This window comes from Bipolaris victoriae (genome assembly GCF_000527765.1).
Source record: "Bipolaris victoriae FI3 unplaced genomic scaffold scaffold_131, whole genome shotgun sequence".
Taxonomy (NCBI): Eukaryota; Fungi; Ascomycota; class Dothideomycetes; order Pleosporales; family Pleosporaceae; genus Bipolaris; species Bipolaris victoriae.
The window spans coordinates 54984-77151 of record NW_014575261.1 but is presented as its reverse complement, the minus strand read 5'-3'; the positions used below and the strand labels follow the sequence as shown (position 1 = coordinate 77151).

Below are 22168 nucleotides of genomic sequence, written 5' to 3'. Positions count from 1 at the left end.
CCCCCCCCACACTCACCACTGCTCGCCATCGCCCCAAACACGATGCAAAATGACCCTCGCAAACTTGGTCTCGCCAGGACTCTTGGTACACCACGCGACGCGATTCCCACGCCTGGAATCCCTCCAACCCCCCGCATCCCCCGCAACCTCCTCGCTCAAATCCGCGGTGCCCTCCGTGATCGTGCGACCCCGCCGATCCACCACCGTGCAACCGCGCGTCCACTGCCCACTCGTCTCGACACGCACGTCTTCCTCTTTGAATTTCCAACTCGGATTCGAGGCCGAGAGCGCGTACCAGATTGTTAGCGGGTCGTGGAGTTGGAGACTTTGCTTTGCAGTGTCTTGGTGCTGGGGGTTTAGCGAGGCGTTTTTGGTGAAGGTTGGGGAGAGGAAGAGGTGTGTCCATTCGGATAGCGGACTGCCTTTTGTGCCCTCGCGTGAGATGTAATCTTCGTACATGGATTTGGGGAGGAGATGCTGCTCTGTTATGTCGAGAGGGAAGAGCTTGATGGTTAGGCGCTTGCTTAGTTTGGCTGGGTACGGGGCCAGTTTGGCTTGTTTTTGCGTGCTGGAAAGTGTGGGTGGCATTGTCAGGTGTGGGTTTTGCGACGTGAGGGCGAATACGCGCGCGCTGGCTACCGAGTCGGCGTAGGTGTTGAATTCCGCGCCGGGTGTCATCTGGTTTCGTAGGTTTAGTGAGAGGCGCAATGGAGTGTTTGGTTGTTTGATTAAGTTGAAGGGAGGGACTGGGATTGACAGTGTAGCAGGAGAATAGATGAGGTGTAGAGGAGGCGGCCGCCGCTACTCAGAGCTTCAGAGCCGTTACGAGGGGGGGGGGGTGTAAAAGAAAGATGGAGTCTTACATTTCCAGGTGCATCTATAGCACCGCCCATCACAACAACCTCCTTGACCCTGAGAAACGCCTCTGGATCCGCTGCTGCAGCAACGGCAAGGTTCGTCAATGGCCCCATAGCTACTATGGTAACCGTATCTGGTTCATTCTCCCTAAGCAAGTCTAGCATAACCTCATGCGCAGGCTTAAGCGACGGCGTAAAAAGAGAATGCTGCTCCTTGACTTTTTGGAGTTCTGCCGCTTCCTCTGGTGAAAGGTTCTCTGGCGTAGGTTTGAAAAGCGTTTTCCAAGTTTCAGCCGGTGAGAGATGTGGGTGCTAAGCATCCGTTAGTAATTCAATCTCAACCACCGTAAACCTGGAAGACCAGAAAGAAAAAAAACTTGCACTATGATGAATCCCTCCAAGCCCATCAATGCCATCTATCCAGACTTAGTTAGTTGCTGACATCTCCAACATTGTCAAGATAACTTCAAAAACTCACGAAAGAAGTCCGCAACCATCATATGCTCAGCCAACGGCTCTTCAGCCCCAACAGCAACTATATTCCAAAAAAGTTAGCACACTTACTCACCCCCCTCACTGCCCATCACCCACCAATAGGTTTCCTCGCACTCAGCGTCTCAAACCCCTCTGGTCTCCCATTTTCCTTCCTCCATACTCTCTCCTTTTCAATCTGCTGAAAAAGCGTAACCACATTCCTCAAGCAACTGTTCTCCCAAATTTTCCAAGTCAGCAAAAACACTTATTCCCTTAATCTCCCCCCCCTCCCCCCTCCTCCCTTTCTTAAATAAATGCCAGAGATCCCAGCAAAAAATTTGGAGATATAAAAACAAGAAAAAGAAAACTTACTTCCGCACCTCCACATTCCCAAACGTCAAACTCAACGCTAAAACATCGAGTTCGTCGCTTTTTGCCGAAAACGCAAGAAGCATTGCTAGAACATCGTCGACGCCCTAATTTTCATCCCACATCCCCATTAGTATAGCCCGTTTTAACTCTTTTTTTTGTCGCAGGAAAGGAGGAAGGAAGGAAGGGAGGCAAGTTCCTCGGTATAATGCGGGGTAACAAAAGGATTATTGGATAAACAAGGGCCCATGTCTACAGGCAAACTTACGGGGTCGGTATCGATGATGATTTTGTTGGGTGCCATTGTTTTAGGTTTTAGGTTTCAGGGTTATTTTTTTGAATTGTTCCAATTAGAGGGAGGAAAAAGATTGAAGTAAAATGTGTTTTGTTGCAGATAACTAAAGTAAATTCCCCCCCCCCCCGGGTATATGTAGACCGTTTGATTAGATAAACTAGTGGGCCCCCCGTCTTTTCCAACCCCCCCCCCCCCCTCTCAAGCCCTAAGCCCCAAGGCTATGCATGGCAAGCGGCCTAACAAAACGGCGGAGTTCACCGACACACCGAACACGCACACGGGGACCACTCTCCACTCTAACTGTGGGTCCCGCTGATGTTTTGACTTTCAGGGGTGCAGGCATGAAGGTTTAGAGTCTAGACGCTCAATCAAAAACATCATAAACTTGTATGCATTTGTAAATTTCTAAACAGATATGTCCCCTTAACAGGGTATGCGATCAACCCAATCGCAATGTATAAACGCCGAGCACTACTCCTGGTCTACATATTTTCCGTGTCGCAAAGGTTTTGCTGGGCCGGAAGTTGCACCTCTGAACTTGTCCCTTTTCCTCAAATCGTTCATCTTGGCAGCTCCTAGGCTGCTCCGCCTGCATTTAAGTACCCAATCGCCATGATTCTTCGTCATCGGATGTAACCAGTGTACGCTGTCCAGCGTTCGAATCGAAAACTCATGTCGTGATGCGTGATGCGTCGTTTTTTTCTAGCCTAGTAAACCTTCTTCTTCTCGTCGACGGAGAACTGTCCAGGGCCCATGTTGACCAGCAAAAGGAGACCACCGCTGTGGTTTGTTAGTAAATGTGCATTAAACCAGATGTAGCATGGTGGGACTTACACAATCGAGAGGATTTGGAAAAAGTCGTACTTGGCAAAGTCCTTGTGAGGGTGGTGCGGGTGCAGGGTCCACCAGTTGTTGACGTAGAGGTTGAAGATGCTGAGAATCAGCACCAGCATAACGGCAGAGAACTTGGCCTTGAAGCCAACAACAACCATGACACAGGCAATGAATCCCAGAATGCTGGCAATGATTCGCCAGAGACCCCAGTCGCCGCGGAAAACAAAGCCAACAAAGAGGAAAATCAGAAGAACACGTCCAGCGAGCTGGAAGTACATCTTCTTGTCCTTCTCATCAAGCTGGGGAAGACCAGCCGGAGCAAACTTCTTGCGAACCCACGAGTCAGAGAGAACCATGAGAAGACCACCAACAACCGACAGGTTGCGGAGGAAGAAGTTGAGGTCGAAAACAAGACCGTATCCGAGACCCTGCAACACAACCACGCCCATGAGCCCGCCGACACTGAATTCAGAGTATTTCCGGGCAATAACACCAATGGAGCAGACTGTCATGGCGATGACATTGACAATAAGGAACATGTGCGTTAAACCATTAGGGACTGAGTGGCGCCAAGTGTTAGCCATGCGTCTCAACGTGTCGTGAGGGGTAGTAATCGAGACATACTGCGTCGGTAGTCATGAAGGTATGTGAGCTGGTCACGCCATTGAGTTACTATGCGTAGCGCGTCCTCTAGGAAAGTTACGACAATCAGGAAGCGGCCAATTGCCGGCAAGTAACTGTGCAAAGATGCAAGTCAGCCCATGTTTCCCAGAACGGGCCGTTTTGTGTAGCAGCACCAAGAGCGGTGTCTGGTACCAAATATCGAACCCGTGTACTTCCAGTCCTTACTTACGGCTTGATAGGATCGGCGACAGTGTCCAGCATGTCCTCGAGTTTGCTTGTCTGGGCCCTCAGTTGGTCGAGGGGACTCGGGTCGTTGTTCATGTCGTCGTTGCGCCCGGAGTTGCCAAAGGGGCTTTGGTTTCCCAAATGGTAGCCAGCTGTGCCGCGTATCTGCGCCATGGCTGGAGGATTGTAGAGAGGAAAGGAGGGTGCGAGGCGGAGGTGTAATAGGTGATAGGGTTGCTCCTGCGAACAGGTGTCCTTCACGCGATTGATTCTCGGAAACGTCAGATTATGTCAGCAACCTAACCTATTGCGCGTTACCCTGCGGTCTCACTATACTGGTCTGTCGCAAGCTAAATAAATTGCAGGGTTGGAGCGACCTATAACCTTTCGTCTGAACATCGTTAGTTACAATCACCGATATTATCCTATATCCGGCCGCCATCCGTACCATGTCCGCGTGCTCATGTGCTCATGCTTGTCTCGCGCAACCTGCGCCGTTGCAACGCAGGTACTTAGATATGCACCGTTGGTTAAAGGCCACATTGCCCAACCGGCGCCCACCGTATTAGCGAGCTTTTGGGCTGACTCGGATACGGTAGTCCCGGTGGGTCTTGATACAATTATAATCTCTACTTGGGGTGCGCTTACTACGCTCACCACATATAGTGGGCTTGCGGCTCCTCGGAACCCGAGAATAGATCCCAGTAATCATGGGGCAATCTCAAATAGACACAGCTCCTATTTGCTGCACTTGAAGCATTCAGCGACCAAAGCCATGTCTTTTCTATGTAGTCAGCCTCAGAGAGGCGTTTTCGCCAAATCTCAGAGACTTGGTGTTCATGTGTAACAGTGAAATACAACGAGAGAATACAAGGGCAGGTTTCGCGCGCAGTTCCAAAGGTAAACCCCCGTACGCCGATAATTTTTCCAAACATTCAGCATACAAGGTAGGGAAATTAACCCTCATTATCCCCATCGTGCTCGTCGCCCAGACGTTCCCACGTAACATGCCGACTTTTTGCCTCCCTCCTCTACCAGATCCTCTGACAGGTTGCCGTCCCAACGCCCGGAAGACCCCTGTACTAACGGTCATGGCCATGACAGAAATTTGGAAAGAGTGATAACACGTAGGTATTGCATGACTGCACGCATGGCCCACAAGTCTCAAGGACCAATTACTGGTTTAGTCATGGTCAACAACCTCACATGACCGCCCAATCGTCAATCTCATCGCCAGTCTTGGGGTTAAACTCCTCGGCGAGAATCTGGTAACGAGAGCTGGGGTTCTTGCTCTCCCTAAGAGTCTCGGTTGGTCGGACAGGCTTTGCCGGCTGGGATGGCTTGACAGTGTTAATGTCATCACGCTCCTCGGCAAGTTCCTCGTTGACGGTCTTGCGCTTAGTCTTGCCTCCCTTGGGAACAGTGGTCCAGGCAGAGTCTTCCATGGCAAGTCGGAGCTGCTCCTCCTCAGAAGGCAGGCTGTTGTAAGAGGCAGAAGTAGTGTTCTTGCCGTTTGTAGGGGCAGGAGCAGCGGCAGCGGGAGCGGGAGCCTCGAAAGTGTCGAGAAGCTGACCAGTAGGGGCTGACTTGGGAGGCTGAACCGCACCACGAGATGGAACCTCAGTCCAAGGGTTCGACGCAGGAGGCTTGCTCTGCTGACCGTTTTTGGCCGGCTCACCGCGAGCCTCACGGGCAGTACGGCGCTGCTTCTCCTCAAGAGCCTTGCGTTGCTTCTCTTCCTCCTCGCGCGCAGCCTTGGCCTCTTCAGCCTTCTTCCTGTTCTGGCGCTGCTTCTTGGTCTCCTGCGCAACCTCGGCCTTTTGTGTCTGAGCCTTGACGGACTTGGCGGGCTTTTCGGAGGGCTTAATGCTCACAACAGAGGGAGAGACAGAGCGCTCGCCCAACATATCAGAGACGTCCTTGCCACTGGGTGCCTTGTTGATGGGGGCAGCAGGCGGAGCGACTTCCTCCTGTGCCACAGGAGCGGCCTTGGGAGCAGCCGCCTTGTTGCTGGTATCCTGAGTAGGCGCCTTGACCGACTTGCGGGGAGCCTTGGCCTTGGCCTTCTGCTTGGGCTTGGTCTCAGAGTCCCAGTTGACCGCCTCCTTTAATGAGTTGGTGGTGGACTTGCCCGTTGTCGACCGTCCTCGCGCAACGCCATCGTTGTTTTGGTGTGCATAGTACCAGTATGCGGCAGCGCCAATGGCCAGGAACATGGCCCAGCTCATCCATGTCTCCATGATGGGCTAAGTGTGGTGTACAATGCCTCGAAAGGAGTCGCTGCTAATGAATACGTGGCCGCTTTCCGTGAGGTGGATTGCTGGCAATTTGTTAGACGACGGATGACGTATGCGCGAATTGCGATGCAATAGTTGAAGTGGGCAGCAGGCGAGTGAAAACAGCGTGATTGAGCGGCAATGGAGCGAGGGAAGGGGGTGGGATGACGGTGATGGCCCAGGAAGGTTGAGCAAGCAGGAGTGAAAGACGAAAAGGGGCTTACCGGTGGAGGATGCCTTGGTGTTAGGCTGGGCGTGGTAACCTAAGTGCCTGACACGTTGCACAGGCAAGCGACGCTCAGGTGTCGAGATGGTGGTGGGAAGAGGCCAGGTAAAGGTGTTGGACCACTTCGGAAGCGTGGAGTGCAGCCACCGAGTCGCGCACTCGCGGCTTGTAGAGTGTCTAGGGTGCAAACAGGCCAAGGGGGGGGACAATGGCGGTGGCAAGGCGTCTTGGCTAAGAATGGATATGGGAGAGACGGGGACGAAGGAGGGAATGAGGTTGCAGAGCGGAGGTGCTTTCATGTGGTAGTCGTCGAGCTTGCGAATGCTGCCTCGATTGGGGACGCGGCTAGGCAGGGGTCCGCCAACCCGCTGCCGCAGACGGCAGAGGCATGCCATGTCCTTCACGGCAATGCCGCGCACAATGCGACGAGCTGCATTGCCAGTGCATGCAGACTTGAATGCACCTTGCCATTTGGCGGCCTTGTGCGCGGAAGGCAGCCGTTGCAAATTACTAATGCCATGATGCTGCTTGTCTCCTCGACTGTCCTGTCCTGTCCTGTCCTTGGGACTACCGAGTTGCAACAGCGACTTGAAAAGGACACGAAGCGTGATACTACTCTCGTTCTCTACTCGTCCCACTCGGCCACCCCCCTGCTCCGATGTGCTGGCCGTGCGACTACTACTACTACTACTACTACTACTACTACTACTACTACTACTACTACTACTACTACTACACACACACACACACACACACACACACACACACATATACACACACATGAGCCCTCTGTCACGTGCAATTGTCCGAGGATACGTACGCCTATTTTTCTTGCGCCCAACAAACAACCACACAAAACAAACAAATTCGTTATCATCGTATGACATGGCCATTGCCTTCTATGTACACCCAATCCATCACCACGTAGAGCCCACATATGTACAACGCCGCTCCCGCTTAGTTTCGTTTTCCCATGCCAGCAGATAAGAAGAGAGAAGAGAGGGAAAATAAAAAATAAAAATAAACAACGCTGGCGAGAGGGCAAAAAAAAAAGTCTCGGAAAGAAAACATGCCTCCCGTTCTTCTGCTCGAAAGAAAATCAACACCGCCTCTTCGCATCAGCCGCCTCGCAAACATCTGGCCCCTTTCTTTTCCGGCTCTCGCCATCGCTATGCAGACTTGAGCTTCGACTCATCGGCGGCGTTGCAACTCCATGCGACAAGGGCACTTGCCTGCAGTATTGCGACGGCGAGGTAGCAGTCGGATACATACTACCGCTTCGCTGCAATGGCGGTGATGCCATCTTTTGCTCTTCAGCAGCAACTGCTGCCGCCGCCACGGCCGCTCCCGCTGCCGCTGCTGCTTGTCTTTGTTGCAATTGTTGATGAGCCTGTAGCGCCGCCGCCTGGTTTCGCTGTGCCATCTGCATCTGCCTTGCAATGTCGCCCAGTCCTGGCCCTACAATGTTCCGGTCTCCTAGAACCGTCGCACCGCAATTGACCGTGATGTTGATGTTAGGATACTTGTGCACCCCCCTGACTTGCGTCCTTGTTGTCCGCTGCGCCTGCGCTGTTGCTAGTGGCACTGGGCTTGGAGGTGTAAGCGGTCGTGTGGCGTCGTCTACTGGTATTTTATCCCCACAATTGAGCAGGCTTGTGATGAGGTTTGCTATCCGTACACTGTCCATTTGCGCAATGGATATAATGTTTCCGTGCCCGCGGATTTGGGTTGCGGCGTTGATGACTACCTCAGGCGTGTCATTGTCCACTTCCCTGTCTTCCTCTTCTCCTTCGAAATGTATGTACGGACTTGATGCTCTCGATTGTGGCATGTTGGAATCTATGACTGTTTCGTAGGCTGGGGGTGCTGGCATTTGTTCCAATGATAATGTCCAAGTGCTGTTGTTGTTGAATTGAGATTGTGAAGTTTGTTGTAGCGTTGATATTTTTGCACTGTGCACAGCAGTATTGTGAAAGGGCTCCATGGCCTATATGCACACTCTTTTCCCAAGTTTTTCCAACTTGTTTGGCACGATGATGTGGGGTACCGTGATCGTGGAGTCGTGGCGTGATGTTGGTGTGATGGATTATCCGAAGATCATGCGAGTCGACCACCAGCACATAGTAGTGGTTGAACGCTTTGCCGGAAAGTGTTGCGCGACCACGAAATCTAAACGGTAGATTTGCCCCGGTAGATACCGTGATCTATCACACAAGCAGTGATCGGAGATGGCCGCTGGCCGAGATGTCTAGAATTTGCCTTGTTGGGAGAAAACCCTACGGGACGTTAGCAATTAAGAAATAGCGTCTTGCAAACGAAGCAACATGTCACGTACGTACCGGAAAGAAACTCTTCTTAGTAGTATTCCAACACCGAGTTCAGTCTCCCTGGGATAACCCAAGACGGCGGCAGTAGGACGCCACCCTACTAAATATTCCCGCCCATCATGCAATCTCCAGCCAAGAGCTATTCAGCATCACCTGCAACAGCCGACACAATAGCAAGGCCAAACAATCCAATGCAGGTATTGCGCCACTGCATCACGCACAATAGCAAATGCAACGTCGGTCGCACACAAAGTGCACAAGGTGCAAGATGCGTCGGCCTTGCTATTGTGACCCTCATCACTCAATAGCCATGCACTACTAGGCAGTTTTCAGCACCTGCGCCACAACCATCGCTCCAGCCATTGGATGGGTTTCATAAGCGACGAGCGAATTAAACACTGCTATGCTGTCGACACTCGTACGGTATGCTGATCCCCATCCATTCGAGAAGCTTGACACCGGAGAAGGACTCATAGGGGTGTGTGTGCGGGGGGGGGGGGGGTTTGTGGAGTGGCACTGTGTAACAGTGTGGACAATGTTTTCAGACAAGTGGGTGGTTGTGTTGGACATGAGACGCCTTCTTGGGACTGTACCATTCGCTCCTTCTCCATGCAGCAGCCAGCTAATCCCAGAACGTCAGTCTATGTCGCGCCCTGCCAACTCATCCTTCCGTCCTCTCCCGTTTCCCGTCATCCTGGCATTGTTCACGTCCCCCAAGACAATGCTACAGGCATCCGTTACAACCGTCGCTGACGGGACTTATCCGTTAATCATTACTATATACGATACCAAGGGCGTGTATGTGTAGTCCCTAGATGATGATCTTAATCATCTCCTCTTATTCTTGGCTCAACTCGTGCCAGTCGGGATGCTCGGGGTGCATCGGTGGGTTCCCGGGATCATGGTCATTGGCAAGTAATTGTCTCCTTGACCGACACGATGAGACCTTGTGATATCACTACTATTCTCTAGGTCGATCCAGCCATGTCTTGTCTCTTTGTCTCTCATTGTTTCATAGTTAGTGTCATGCAGATATCGCGGCCTTGCAGCACAACCACTGTTCGATGACGTTTGGCAAAGTGAATAAGACAAATAAAGGCGTCAAAGACTGGTACATGTAGACGATCGCATTCCCCTTTACCTGAAGATCTCATGTTAGTAATCCCCAAGTAGAAGCAGACTGTGTTGATTCATCAGGTCGAAAAGGAACATATCCCGTGGACGGCCTTTGACTGACCCCAAATACCTGTGACTATATTCTGCTAAATTCTGTGACTGGATAAAACCAAAGTAATTCATATTGATCTACCGATTTATCTTGTGATCACTTGGTTTAAAGCACGGAGAACTTGCCAAGTGTGTGTATCGAGTATGGATTGCGAAATGTATGCTGCAGGCATGCGGCGTAGTGCATATACATCCTAACAGTGCATGTAAACAATAACCAAATATCGAGAAAGGGGGGCTTCTGGACAACACAACAGACGTAGCGCCACCAAAATGGGAACCAAAAAAATAAGAATGCCAGTGATTCTGCCATATCCCACATCTACAAAGCGCAGCTCTTGCTGTAAACTATACTTCCAACTATGTAGACAACCTTTGCGGTAAAAAAAAGGAGAGACGACGCCATACGCTGTAGGCTATAACAGATCTCGCTAGACCATTCGCCTCAAAGGCAAACAAAAGCTGCTTGTGCTCCGTGGCAACGAAACAGGTTGGCCCCTTCACATCCTGAACCCCAAGTCTCCGTTGCCCGGACACACTCCCAACCAGCCCCACAGCCTCTAATTGTTGGTATTGATAAAGATTTCCGTTTGGTGTTATACAAAAGTGTACCGTTATGACAGACACACCCCCACCCAAGACGCCACGCTGCAACAAAACAATGCGACTAAGTTTCAAAATGTGGGAATCAAGTGTTCAAGAAAACTGGGCTCAACGACCAAGCAGAGAGCGCCACAACAAGGCTAAAACTCCATCAGCTTACCGCGGTCGGCGAAGAAAACGTTTCCTTACTATAGACTTAGGCCCACTATCATCGTTGTGGCCGATACTGTGGTATCTCGTGCATTGGCCTTTCGTGATAGAAGAGATTCTCAGACCAAGGCGGCAGTTTCTTGTCACGTTCGTAAAGGTAGCCGCAATTGTTGCACAGGCTGCGCGGTCCTTTTGGACCATCTCGAACGGCCCAAACCGCAGTTCCCCAAACCCAACAGTGTGAACATCTCCACGTTTGCCTCTCCCTATACCATAAACGTTAGCAAAAGAAAATCTCTTTGTAGCCGAATTGTGAATACGTACCCCTCTTGCAGCCCGCCGTCCTGCCCACCGTAGCCGGATCCGCCTCCTCCAGCGCCAGGTGTGCCGCGCCCGACAGGGCTCAAACTCCTGAATCTTCTCTTCTTCTTGCTACGCTCACCACGGCCCATGTTTTCTTGTCCTTCGATGTTATTGAAGAACTCATTGGCTGGAGTGCCCGTCATATTTGAGGTTGACGAGAAGCGCGCCGTTTCTCGCCGTAACCTGCGAATCTGCCTTTCGCGGTCGCCTTCACGCTTTTCGATTTCTTCGGGCGACAGAATCTCAACCTTTGGCTCCCACTCGTCACAGAGATGTTCTTGGTCATATCTCCACCCTGCGCCAATGGTTGGCTCCACAGCATCATTGTCAATTTCTCCATCACCTACTAGTCCGCCGTTTTCACACGCCTCCTTTTTGAGCCGCAAGACAGCTTCATAGATACTATGCGTCATAGCATTCACCCATTCTCCTGACAGTCCGAGATCGGCGCAAGTTGTTTTGGCAAACATTTCCGCAAAACCTGGAGGATGTAGCAATGACCACTCGAATTTATCTGTGTATAACCGGTTCATGAGGTTGATGTTCAGTGTGACAATGCATCGGTAGGTGTCATCCGGGTTGTGAAGTTCTTCCGAAGGCAGCGCCGTAGCTTTTGCACTGATGCCATTTGGTATGCCTGCTGGTGTCTGCGCACCCTCTGCTTGAGATGCGCCGTTTGTCATTGGTGTGGATGCGCCATTTGTGGCTGGGACAACAGGAGTGGAGGTGCCATCGCGAGACGAAATGGGCAGCGCAGGTTTGGCACCGGTTCCTTGTACAGCAGGCGAGTTTGCGGAATGGAACAGAGGATGAAGCGCAACACCAGCATACTCCTCCAACTGCTGTCGGATTTGGTTGGCAATCTGAGAGATTATCAAGGGTTTCCGCTCATTTGGAAGATCCAGTTCATCTACAAATTGCTTTGCGAATTGATCGGGTGTCGTTAGAGCCTCGTGTAGGTTCCACAGAAACGAGTCCTTGAGTCTGTATGCAGGGGTGACGTCAGGCTGTTTGTACGCGGGCAGGTTCTCGTTGATGCCAAACTCGCGAGCATTTGAGGGTGTGGGTAGCGGCGCATCGGGACGGAAAGCTTGAATGTCCATGTCTATGCGAATAGGGATCAGTGTCACCGGTAAGACAGACTGCGTCAGGACTTGCTTCTCAGTTCTGCAACATGTTAATTTTTCAGCAATCTCTTCAATCCACGGCCAAGCCCTGCCACTATGCCACTCACAAAGTTCGCTTTGGCCTGCCCATCCAGTCTCTCCAAATTCCTTGCAGGTCGATTGGTGCCGTGAGTTCCTCCCCTAAAGCAGCGATTTGCGCTGAGTGATCAGCGTTTAGCGGGTCGGCCTTTTGTACACTGCGGAGGCCAGTTGCTCGTCGCGGGCGGTCGCTATCTTCAAAGTCGTCATCGTCGTAGGCATCTTCCGCGTAGCTGAGAACGGCAGTTCCACGTTTCGTCACGCGCGGTGCAGGCAGCGTATTCGAGGGCGGGACAATGGGCGATATGAGCGAGTTTCCGTGGCTGCGCAGTCGTGGCGCATAGCTGGACATGAAGGCCTGGGGCGGCGCCGTCTTTCCCGTGCTTGTAAACATGGCTGTTGATGCGCGCGATGGGTCGTGTAGGGAATCTGAGGAAGCTCAACAGAGCTCGCGAACACCGGACGCGTCGCAACGTATGGGAGAGCACAATCTGCGCACCAAGCCACGCAGGGTATGTCGGGTTGATTCTGTAGCACGACCCTCCTTCGCTATGCCAGATTGTGCAAATCCGTTCGAATCGTGAATCCTCTTGCGCGTACCTGGCAAGCGTTGGGATGCTTTCGCGATTGCGCTGCAGCTAGACGTGCCAAGGCACGCTAGTCTATATCCGCACTAGGCTTCCCTCCCTTCACTTCACCAATGGAACCACGCGCTATACTTTTACGTTCCATGATGGCAGAGCATGAATAAGTTTAGACTTTTACTCACATGACAAAGTACGGTAAAATGCTGCTAATATCAAGTCTCAGATACGAAACCAGCAGCGCTGCTTTTTCGACCACATCGGTATATCCAACTCGGAGACCACGGGTAATTCAAGACTTGTCACTTTCGATTCACTGCATAAATGACAAAACCACAATTGTGATGGACAGCATTCTAGCGTATCTCTTTCTTTATTTGCTTCAATCATTTCTTTTCACGCTACTGTCTTATCCTCAAATCTCCCAACTACCATCTCACTATGCTTTTCCCGTCATGTGCACGACGAGTCGTTTCAAAATCGTTCAACATAGAATCCGATCGGCTTCTCCTTTTACTCCTGAAAGGACCAGACCATTTCCACGTCGAAAAGTCCCGCAAGATTTCGAATTCACTGGCTGATGACGTTCAACACATGCGTCACCTTTGCATTCACCTTCACCTTCACAATCGACAGCCACCAGTCCCTTGACATGTCTCATTGTGAAGCTATTGTGAGATCACACAACCACAATCGCTATTGTACTTTAGTTCCACAACACACTCCTCACCTTCAGCGCGACAAACTACATAAAGACTGCTGATATTTTTCCTTATCCTGCCAAACCAAACGCATCAACTTCTACAACTTGCTGATCACCCAGCTTCAAAACACTCCTTTTCCAAACAGCTACACGAATTTTCCAGGAGATCTATCAACCTAAGATGCCTACTAAAAAGACTACTCTTCTCGCTACCGCGGCCCTGGCGGCCCTGGCGCCTCTCTCCAGTGCTCACATGATCATGGCCAACCCGGTTCCCTTCAACGCCCCAAATAACTCACCACTCGCCCCAGATGGTTCCGACTTCCCTTGCAAGGGCCCAGCTAGTGGTTCTGCTACAGTGAACGAGTGGCCCGCTGGATCAACCCAATCCCTCTCCTTCTCGGGCACTGCCGTTCATGGCGGTGGAAGCTGCCAGATGAGCGTAAGCACCGACAAACCGCCCACCAAAGATTCCAAGTGGAAAGTCATCTATAGCATCGAAGGCGGATGTCCTGCCAACGTAGAGGGTAACCTGGATCAAAATGGTGAGAGCTACAACGGCAGTTTCCCCTTTACCGTCCCCCAGGATCTTCCTTCCGGCGACCTGACTGTGGCTTGGACGTGGTTCAACAAGATCGGTAACCGCGAAATGTACATGAACTGCGCTTCTGTTTCAGTCACTGGCGGCGCGGATGATGCATCGGGTCTGGATGTGCTTCCCGATATGGCGATTGCGAATATAAACGTCCCGGGCTCGTGTGGTACGACGAAAGAAGGGGCCGACTATACATTTGCGAATCCAGGCATGTTTGGTACGACATCTAGCGAGGGTCCGTTTATGGATCTTTGCGCGGGTACAACTTCGCAGCCTGGAATGGGTCGTAGTGGTGGTGGCGGTGGTAGTGGCTCTGATGGTGCTGGGGCTTCTTCACAGGCTCCAGTTGCATCAGATGCTGGATCCGCGATGTCGTCGACCTTCCGTACTGTCAAGACTGTCACCGCGCCCATGGCTCCTGTGCCTACCAACCCAGGTGGTGTCATGGCTCCTTCTGCTTGTAGTGCCATTCCGGCTCCCAAGCCCAGGCCCGCTCAACCTTCTCAAGGCCCCGGTCCCACTCAACCCATCGCAGCCCCAGTCCCGAGCCCCGTTGCACCTCGTCCCTCAGCTGGGCCAGCCCCAGGCTCTGGATTCTCTACTGGCATGCCTTGCTCTACTGATGGCCAACTTGTCTGCTCACCCGACGGTACGCAATACGGTCTTTGTAACTTTGGAAAGGCATTTATGATGCCCGTGGCTGGAGGCACAAAATGTGTGAATGGAGCCATTGCAAAGCGTGACGATTACACCCACCGGAACCAGCGCACTGCCATCTAAACCGAGGATTTGAGTGGTGCTAGGCGGCAACTGTAGATTATTTGATACTTCTAGTTTGGCGTAGTGGAATGGGGAAAAGCAGGGACTTGCAGCTGGACTCTGGTCGCCTGGGTACTATACGATTATTTCCCTGGTTCTTATTCAGTATGCTGGGTATCATGTAGCAATTCCAATAGAAAACCAGAAACACTCGATTGAATCTTATCGTCATCATCTCATGAGTCTAAAAGTAATACTAGCGTGACTGTCACATGAACTATGTATCTCCACTTCTATATCATCCACCATCTAAGCTTCTGTCCCACTCTACTACTAACCAAAACATACCCCAGAACCCCTGCCAGTACACCGTAGAAGACCCATTGCGGAACACGTATGTCTCCATCTCCTCCCTTGTACCCCGTCGCCTTCTCTACATACACTTCTTTTCTTCTGACAATCTCATCTTCCTCCTTTTCTTTCTTCTTCCTCCTAACCTCTTTCAAATACGCTTTAACAAGCGGATCCTCGTCGTCACTCAAATCCACAAACATCCTATCATTCCTCCCCTGATCAAGCGGACACGCAACATTGAGTCCGCTCACTACCCCCTCTTTCCCTACTTTCCTCTTCCTCTCCACCGACCCATCATCCGGCAGCCACTCCTCAAGCACCTGCATTGGCAACGACCGAAAAACAAGACACATCCACAACTCGAGCACATTCATCAGCAACGGCATGTCATCCGTACCCGGCCCAGTATTCACACCAGGTAAAATAACGATAGCACCGAGTACATTGTACACGCTCTCCTGCAGCGCAAAGTAGTGCAGCGAGCTATGGTCTCTCCTGTACCTGAAGTTCAGATGCTGTGCCACGCGAGCCCGCAGATTGTGGCTCTGCCCAACGTAGATGCGCAGCCGCTTGTCGAGGCCTAGGATGCCGTCGAGGTAGATGGCGCGGCCCGAGTAGCGCAGGTCCCCTGATAGCGGTTTTAAGGCATCTAGAGACCAGCGGTTGGAGAGGAAGTTCCAGGTTTGTGGCAGGACTAGCGGTTGGCAAAAGTTGAGGAGCTGGGTGTGGCCGTTGCGCTGGATCCAAGGGCTGTAGGTGGTGGTGTAGTGGGGGTGGGATTGGAGCTGAGTAAGGACGTGGTTAAGGATAGTTCTTGCCTCAATTTGAGCTGGCGTGGGCTTATTGCTGTTGTCACTGGAGACGTCCGACTGTTTGTTTTGGCTCTCAGTTGTCGCCATGTTTGACTACTTATTGATGTTGCATCGCCTGTACGACTCACGATGTTGTTCGAGAATACTGCAGAAATCGTTACCTGCCGTGTCCCTTTTGCCCGGCAAGAGTGTAATGAGAAATTCGGAAGTTTGATGTTTACATACAAAAAGCCTAAGGCTGAGGCTGTTGGCGCCTAGTGGTAGTGTAGACCGTATTAGGCAAATAGTCAAGAGGCGTGGAATGCGGCGATCCTGACCTTTCGTGTTCAGGCACACATACGCGGGTCTTGGCGCATCTCCATGGCCTTGATAGACAAGATCATATTACTCCAAGTATAAGATTTGTGCACATCATTTTTTTCTGCCATTACTAGATTTAGTTTGCTCCATAGTAATGAGTCGGTATCCAGACTTGCTCTTGCTGTGTTGAGAGGATGTGCTTCGATACGGCATAGGGTCAAGGAAACATAAAATGAGGATATAAATCGTCAGCTTTGCAGAGTTGGTACATTCGACCTTGGGAAGTTAAGAATTAGAATAACGAAACTTTCCACTGTTTGGCGGTGGATCCGTGATGGGGGATTATGCTTGCCAATAGTATAGGATTGAACCAATCGTAGATTACTACTAGGTAGTCCAGTGCCGGACAGCGCAACGACCGCTGGCCCACTAAAACCACCGCCATCATCACCACTATGCCGTAACCACCCCACATAGAGTGTTTTGAAGCTGTGCTTGAAGGCATCCTTAATTTACCCCAGATCGCGAAAAGGCGTAGCACGAACCGGGTAACGCTCGCGCACCGGCATCAAGGTTCAAGCACCCCACACACTGTTCACTTTCAGAATCAACAATCCCTCAACCTACAACAAGAAAATGAGCTCTTGAACTATATAAACAGAGCCAACCCTATATAGCGCGGCACTCAAAACAAAGATGATCCCCATCTGGGCTTCAGAGATTGCTCAGAAAGAGATTGGTTACTGCTGGGGTGATTGCTTTTGTTCAGTGCCATCCAGATGACCTGAAATTAGAAGTCACCGCCAATAAGGACTGAATTGTGCTCGGGCCGATTGAGAAATGAAATAAGCACTCTTTTTAAGGCTCCTACTGGACAAATTCGCCCGGTACACTATCAATGCGCTACATGCTTACAACATGGATGAGAAGCTTATCAGATTCATAGCAATTGCTAATTCTTTCCTTTTGATACTCGATTCGGGCAGGTTGGCGTGTGGCCTAACATTCCGCCAAACTTGTGCAAACAATCAAAGTTAAAGTCATAAGAGTTGAATGATAGTATGTAGTGGTGTCATCATTGTTTTATAATTTCGACGGATTACTACTTCGTACCAGCTATGGCATGGCTTCTCAGTTACAACCGTAACATGTTGACAAAGAAGAGCCTACTTTCGCGACGGCTGGGTGCATGCTGTGAGCTGTTGGATAAAATTGTCGATCGATCCAATACTGTGCTGGTGCGGAGAAGGTATCCGTGGCCCACTTAAGTAGATATCGTGGCTGCTGCACGTTCTACATCCCGTTTCTCAATACCAGCCTTGCAACCTCTGCATCCAGCCTCAATGCTGGCGATAGTTCCAATGCAGCCCACGTCAATTAGAGAATCTGTATGTGTTAGTTTGGATTTCAATGAGCTAAATAGTATCTTACCCAAGCCCCCCATCGCGACTGCAGCCGCACAAGAATCAAAGAAAGCAGCACCGGCGCTAATGCAAGCTATTATACGATGTCAGTCAGCTCCTAGACACAATAAACTAGCGATACCTACCAAAGACATCGAATCCTCTAAGATCGCGCCTCCTCAGATCCGCAATTGCATTTCGGCATCTTCCCAATTGGTTCGCTCGAACAACTTGACAGCTATACTGCACCTGCCTCGCCTCTAGTTTTGAGACGGCAACTTCACCCTGGACTACATGACTGACGTGCTCCGCAGGTATAGCGGACGTCAGGGAAGTCATAATAGCCAAAAGGCCAATTGCGTTGAACTTGAGCTGCATTGCAGTAGAGGACGCGAGTTGAAGGGTTTCAAGTAAATGGCTTGTTGTGTATAGTATGTATGAAGAGAGGATGATAGTGTCTGATACAACTCACAAACTCACAGAGACATACCATCTTATACAAAAATACCGTGTTGAAGTGCATCGAGTAGGACCTTTCCTTTTGCCGTGTCGTGAGAGATAGATCGCGCATATCACTTCCTTTTTGGGTTAGCCAAATGTCAGAGACAGTCCGTTTCTGGGGATGTACATACATCTATCGTATACTCACATCTACTTACGGCCTTATAGACTACAAGAAAAAGCCAAGCTCCCGTGAGCCGCCCGGATAGCTAAGCCTCCTGCTTGGGATCCTCAGCACCTCTTCAATATCCGCTTGCATATGGCAAAATCTAGTCCGTCTTGCTTTTACATAAATTCACTCACAACTGTTCGTATTATGGCTTCATGGACTAAACTGTAGACAAACCAAGATCCCCGCTTCCTTCCAAGATTCACTCACAGACGGAAAATCTACCCTGTCCTGTGTTCAAGTAAATTCACTCACAGCTATTCTTCTCGCGGCTTTATAGATTGTGCTTTTGACAGTCCAAGCCCCCGTAAAACGTCCGATGAGACAAGCTCTCCTTGTCAAGATTCATAACGCTCTCCAAGATACGCTATCTTGGGAGGAATCTACTTCTTCTCATCTCCAAGTAAAGTTATTCACAATTGCTCTGACTTGCACACTGATTCGTGAGCGTGCCAATAGCAGGGATGTGTTGTAGTCTCGCAAAGCACCTTGACGCTCATTCATAAAATGATCTGCTGATCAAACTGTCTGTCAGAAATTCTGCTCTGTTCTCCGTATCTGGACTATCAATATCTCTATACTTGATTAGGAATGGTTGCACGAGGATGTACGCTGCCGTGTACTGCAGGCGTCTGCATAGCGTGCATATTACCTCGAGATAGCCGGCTATTACACCTACCAATTCTCTCTAGGCTTCTTCATATTCTGTAACAGCGCTTATTCTCATGTTGCGTGTCACGAGATACTCAATTTACTTTGTATCGATGCCATAGCTTGAGATCATTGTGTACTGCGTAGATCGTAGAACCTCAATATTTGCGCAGCCACCCCACCGACTAGCGGTGAAAGGCAGTCAAAGGCGGAAGATGCTACAACAATAGGGATCCCATGTTAGAATAAGTAAAGACCGAGGTAAAAAGAGGTCTGCGTTGAGGCATGAATACCTTCACTGCTGCGTCGTACTCGCATTATATTCTTCATCACAACCGATTCTCTTCTACAACTCAAGTCAAGTCAACTCAATCCGCTCTATCTAAGCCATGAAGGTCACTCTCCTACTCGCAAGCCTTGCAGCCAGGTAAGTTTCCACGTTAGCAACCTCATGCTATACTATCCCACTAACTCATACCTAGTGCACCTCTTGTAGCAGGCCTGCTCGCCTGTCAATGTATCGAGATTTTGCCCAGTGGGAGGTCTGCAGTGATTGCCGCATGGTACTGCAGGGGCCGAGGAATAACCTGCTATGACAGGCTTTCAAACACAAACACTGTACGTATTCATCTTTGGGGACAAAAAAGCTACAAAGCATAGTTTTTCCAGAACTTTTTGCTAACAAGACGCCTCTACTGTTTAGTGCCTCGTCGAGAGAGCCTGGAGCGTGGCTGATTGTGCGGGTTGGGAGGGCAACCCAACCGATGGAAGACGTTACCGTTCTGTCTGTCCCACCTTCAACGGTGCCCCATGTGATAATTAAATCACTTACCTGTGGTGAAAATGTAACGATAATTTGAAAGTTAGGCCCAACAAAGCCAGTCCTCGGTCCAAAGGAAACCACAGTCACGTTTATAGTGTATATAAGTCTCATCCGAACCTTATGCTACTCATCAAGGATTTGTCTTAGTTTGCTCTGACTTATATTTTGTGCCTATCTGTGAAAACCCTCGCGAACAAGTACTCTTTATACAACATCAAATGGTGTGCTTAGTATTCTATTCTCAATAAAATCTCTCTTATACTACTAGTGGTCTGTTGCATGGGGTCCAGTACATTTCAAGCCGCTGACTATTTTCGAACTAATATCTAGTCATGTCAACATGAGTTATCTAGCCATGCTTTGACGCAGCTAGAATGTGAAGGCCAGACCGCTTCTGCACAGCAGGGCTGTCAGTTCCTGCTCAAGTGCGTGATTTGCTAAGCAACAAGCCACTACAGCAGTATAAACAGCTCATTGGGAGCGATGACCTGATCGAAATGCGATCTCCATATAATAACCTACCGGTTGGCCAGCTTTTAGACAGATACAGAGTAGTTAGAGAAGGCCGGATGAAATCCAAGGTAGTAGATACTAACGGCCTAGCAACGACTTGTGGTGTTGCACGATAGGAAATCGAGTGTCTATAGAGGGTTAAAAAGTTGAGGTATCTATTCCAAGTGTATATAGACTATGTGGAATTCGCAGTTCTGCCGCCTTCGTCGTAACCATAATTAATTTGGTTGTCGTACCAAATGGAGGTGTGTTTAATAGGAATATAAGTGTTGAGAGGTGTACATATTTTTAGTAGTATTACTAAATAATTTTCCAGGGTTGAAGAGTAGAATGTCACTGACGTCAATGCATACCCGAATCCTTTGACTTTAGCTGCAAAGTTGATCTATTTCATACCTAATTCCGCTAGGTTGGGGCGTGGCCTACTATTTTCTTTTCTGAGATAATCAATTTGATACGCTATATATCAAACATACCTATATAAGTCAAGTCATCGGTTATGTAATAGACATTGACGCTGTTAAAAGAGAAACTGCCGTTGATGTTCCGTTACGAGTGTTGCTGCGTTATGAGAAGATAGACGCTAACGAGATTTTTGTTTGGTATTTTCTTCGAAACTGCCCAAACAATTGGAATATCGATAGGATAAATAAATACTTTATTCAGATTGGTAAATGCACTCCGGCGCGACAAATAGACGTAATGAACACCTTCTTGAAAGCTAGCCATTTGATCAGGTGCATTATACCGCCGTTCATACAACGTCATTGTAGTTAGTAATTGTGTACAATACTGGTATACATGGGTATGTTTCGTTAGCTCGTTTTTTGATAAGCTGGGCAGGGGTGTATTCAGCTAACCAGAGATATGATCGTTCAATTATTAGTATAGCTCAGTTATTTTCGTTTAGGCTAGTAAGCTCTAATAACTAGTACGTGTATTATTACTTATTATAAAGAGAAACTTCTATCATTATGAAGATATAAGAGGAAAGGAGAGAGCTTAGTAATAGGCGGAACTAGAATTGATAGGATATAAACCCAAACATCTATGATAGCTTATTCTGTAGTTTTTCTATATCCTTTCGTACAAGGCCTATAGGTGTTTTATCAGATTCTTGGATTAATTGTGTCCCACGTACTCCCATATACCTCTGAGTGACCTTACGTCCGAAACTAATCCGATACTTCTTGCCTGTACCGTTACACCCATGTGTACCAGTGCCACCTAATTAAGTTTTAAAACAGCGAACACTGCGGTGATTTGGTGGGAGAAACTAACGTAGCCACTGCCAACTACCATAACTGCGATTGCGCTGATTAACACACCTTCGACAATCAACTATATAGCTTGAGTTCTAGAGAGTGCACTGTGATAATCAATCCTGGAATTTCAGATGATTATTAGGTTGGCGTGATGGAGTGGCTGTGAAGTAGCTCAAGGAAGGCTTGAGAGTTAAACTGAGGGGGGGGGGGACCAGTACGCAAGGCTTATAGAGGAGTCTTCTAAAAGTCTCTACCTGCCGTAGCGATCAAGGTACTTATAGACATGATCTTATTTCGGCAAGTTTCCCGGTATACTGCCAATCTTCTTTTATTCTCCAAGTCTTTGCCATTCTTACCCTCTTGGTACTCGCATTCGAACCTGGGCAGTCTCCTGGACACAAACTCAGATGCGTTCAACCTACGCTTAAACATTCTCTCGGGTTATATCTTTCCAGCATCTTCCAAAGTAGTGATAAGAGAACTGGTAGCAACAGTATAACGAGCCATGAAAAGTGTTAAGAATAAAAGAGCTTGAGAAGCAACCTTGACTTTTATTACGCTACAGCCAGGAATGATTACTGTAGTCATCCTTGCCTCGCGCCTAGATTACAATTGATCCTAGCTTTAGCAGATGCATTAGTCTTGTCAGCGCGTGGAATACGAAGTACTTCTTCAGATTGG

General features: G+C 49.5%; 10 protein-coding genes across 10 annotated transcripts; 3 read left to right on the top strand and 7 right to left on the bottom strand.

The window, feature by feature from the left end:
- Positions 1-12: 12 nt before the first annotated feature.
- Positions 13-2004, bottom strand: COCVIDRAFT_42064 (hypothetical protein; the record flags this gene model as incomplete). The annotated part of the gene is made up of 7 exons (XM_014696195.1): positions 13-801; positions 864-1169; positions 1239-1273; positions 1336-1392; positions 1449-1561; positions 1704-1807; positions 1969-2004. The coding sequence occupies 7 exons, from the start codon at positions 2002-2004 to the stop codon at positions 13-15; spliced, it is 1440 nt and encodes a 479-aa protein (XP_014551681.1).
- A 698-nt stretch (positions 2005-2702) lies between these two features.
- Positions 2703-3852, bottom strand: COCVIDRAFT_112288 (hypothetical protein; the record flags this gene model as incomplete). Its single annotated transcript, XM_014696194.1, has 4 exons — positions 2703-2775; positions 2830-3388; positions 3454-3566; positions 3683-3852. The coding sequence occupies 4 exons, from the start codon at positions 3850-3852 to the stop codon at positions 2703-2705; spliced, it is 915 nt and encodes a 304-aa protein (XP_014551680.1).
- A 1028-nt stretch (positions 3853-4880) lies between these two features.
- On the bottom strand, positions 4881-5918 carry COCVIDRAFT_112254 (hypothetical protein; the record flags this gene model as incomplete). The annotated part of the gene is made up of 1 exon (XM_014696193.1): positions 4881-5918. The coding sequence occupies one exon, from the start codon at positions 5916-5918 to the stop codon at positions 4881-4883; it is 1038 nt and encodes a 345-aa protein (XP_014551679.1).
- A 1361-nt stretch (positions 5919-7279) lies between these two features.
- Positions 7280-8011, bottom strand: COCVIDRAFT_112247 (hypothetical protein; the record flags this gene model as incomplete). Its single annotated transcript, XM_014696192.1, has 1 exon — positions 7280-8011. One exon carries the CDS (start codon positions 8009-8011, stop codon positions 7280-7282), a length of 732 nt encoding a protein of 243 aa, XP_014551678.1.
- Positions 8012-8910: 899 nt separating this feature from the next.
- COCVIDRAFT_112248 (hypothetical protein) lies at positions 8911-9315 on the top strand (the record flags this gene model as incomplete). The annotated part of the gene is made up of 1 exon (XM_014696191.1): positions 8911-9315. The coding sequence occupies one exon, from the start codon at positions 8911-8913 to the stop codon at positions 9313-9315; it is 405 nt and encodes a 134-aa protein (XP_014551677.1).
- A 1230-nt stretch (positions 9316-10545) lies between these two features.
- COCVIDRAFT_112301 (hypothetical protein) lies at positions 10546-12449 on the bottom strand (the record flags this gene model as incomplete). Its single annotated transcript, XM_014696190.1, has 3 exons — positions 10546-10753; positions 10812-12017; positions 12085-12449. 3 exons carry the CDS (start codon positions 12447-12449, stop codon positions 10546-10548), a joined length of 1779 nt encoding a protein of 592 aa, XP_014551676.1.
- Positions 12450-13571: 1122 nt separating this feature from the next.
- COCVIDRAFT_51512 (lytic polysaccharide monooxygenase) lies at positions 13572-14714 on the top strand (the record flags this gene model as incomplete). Its single annotated transcript, XM_014696189.1, has 1 exon — positions 13572-14714. A coding segment is annotated over one exon (1143 nt), but the record flags the coding sequence as incomplete, so codon positions are not given.
- A 213-nt stretch (positions 14715-14927) lies between these two features.
- COCVIDRAFT_20128 (hypothetical protein) lies at positions 14928-15949 on the bottom strand (the record flags this gene model as incomplete). The annotated part of the gene is made up of 2 exons (XM_014696170.1): positions 14928-14940; positions 15045-15949. The coding sequence occupies 2 exons, from the start codon at positions 15947-15949 to the stop codon at positions 14928-14930; spliced, it is 918 nt and encodes a 305-aa protein (XP_014551656.1).
- A 1477-nt stretch (positions 15950-17426) lies between these two features.
- On the bottom strand, positions 17427-18136 carry COCVIDRAFT_20127 (hypothetical protein; the record flags this gene model as incomplete). The annotated part of the gene is made up of 4 exons (XM_014696169.1): positions 17427-17548; positions 17594-17659; positions 17712-17937; positions 18056-18136. 4 exons carry the CDS (start codon positions 18134-18136, stop codon positions 17427-17429), a joined length of 495 nt encoding a protein of 164 aa, XP_014551655.1.
- Positions 18137-19518: 1382 nt separating this feature from the next.
- On the top strand, positions 19519-19746 carry COCVIDRAFT_112290 (hypothetical protein; the record flags this gene model as incomplete). The annotated part of the gene is made up of 1 exon (XM_014696188.1): positions 19519-19746. A coding segment is annotated over one exon (228 nt), but the record flags the coding sequence as incomplete, so codon positions are not given.
- Between the last annotated feature and the right edge of the window lie 2422 nt (positions 19747-22168).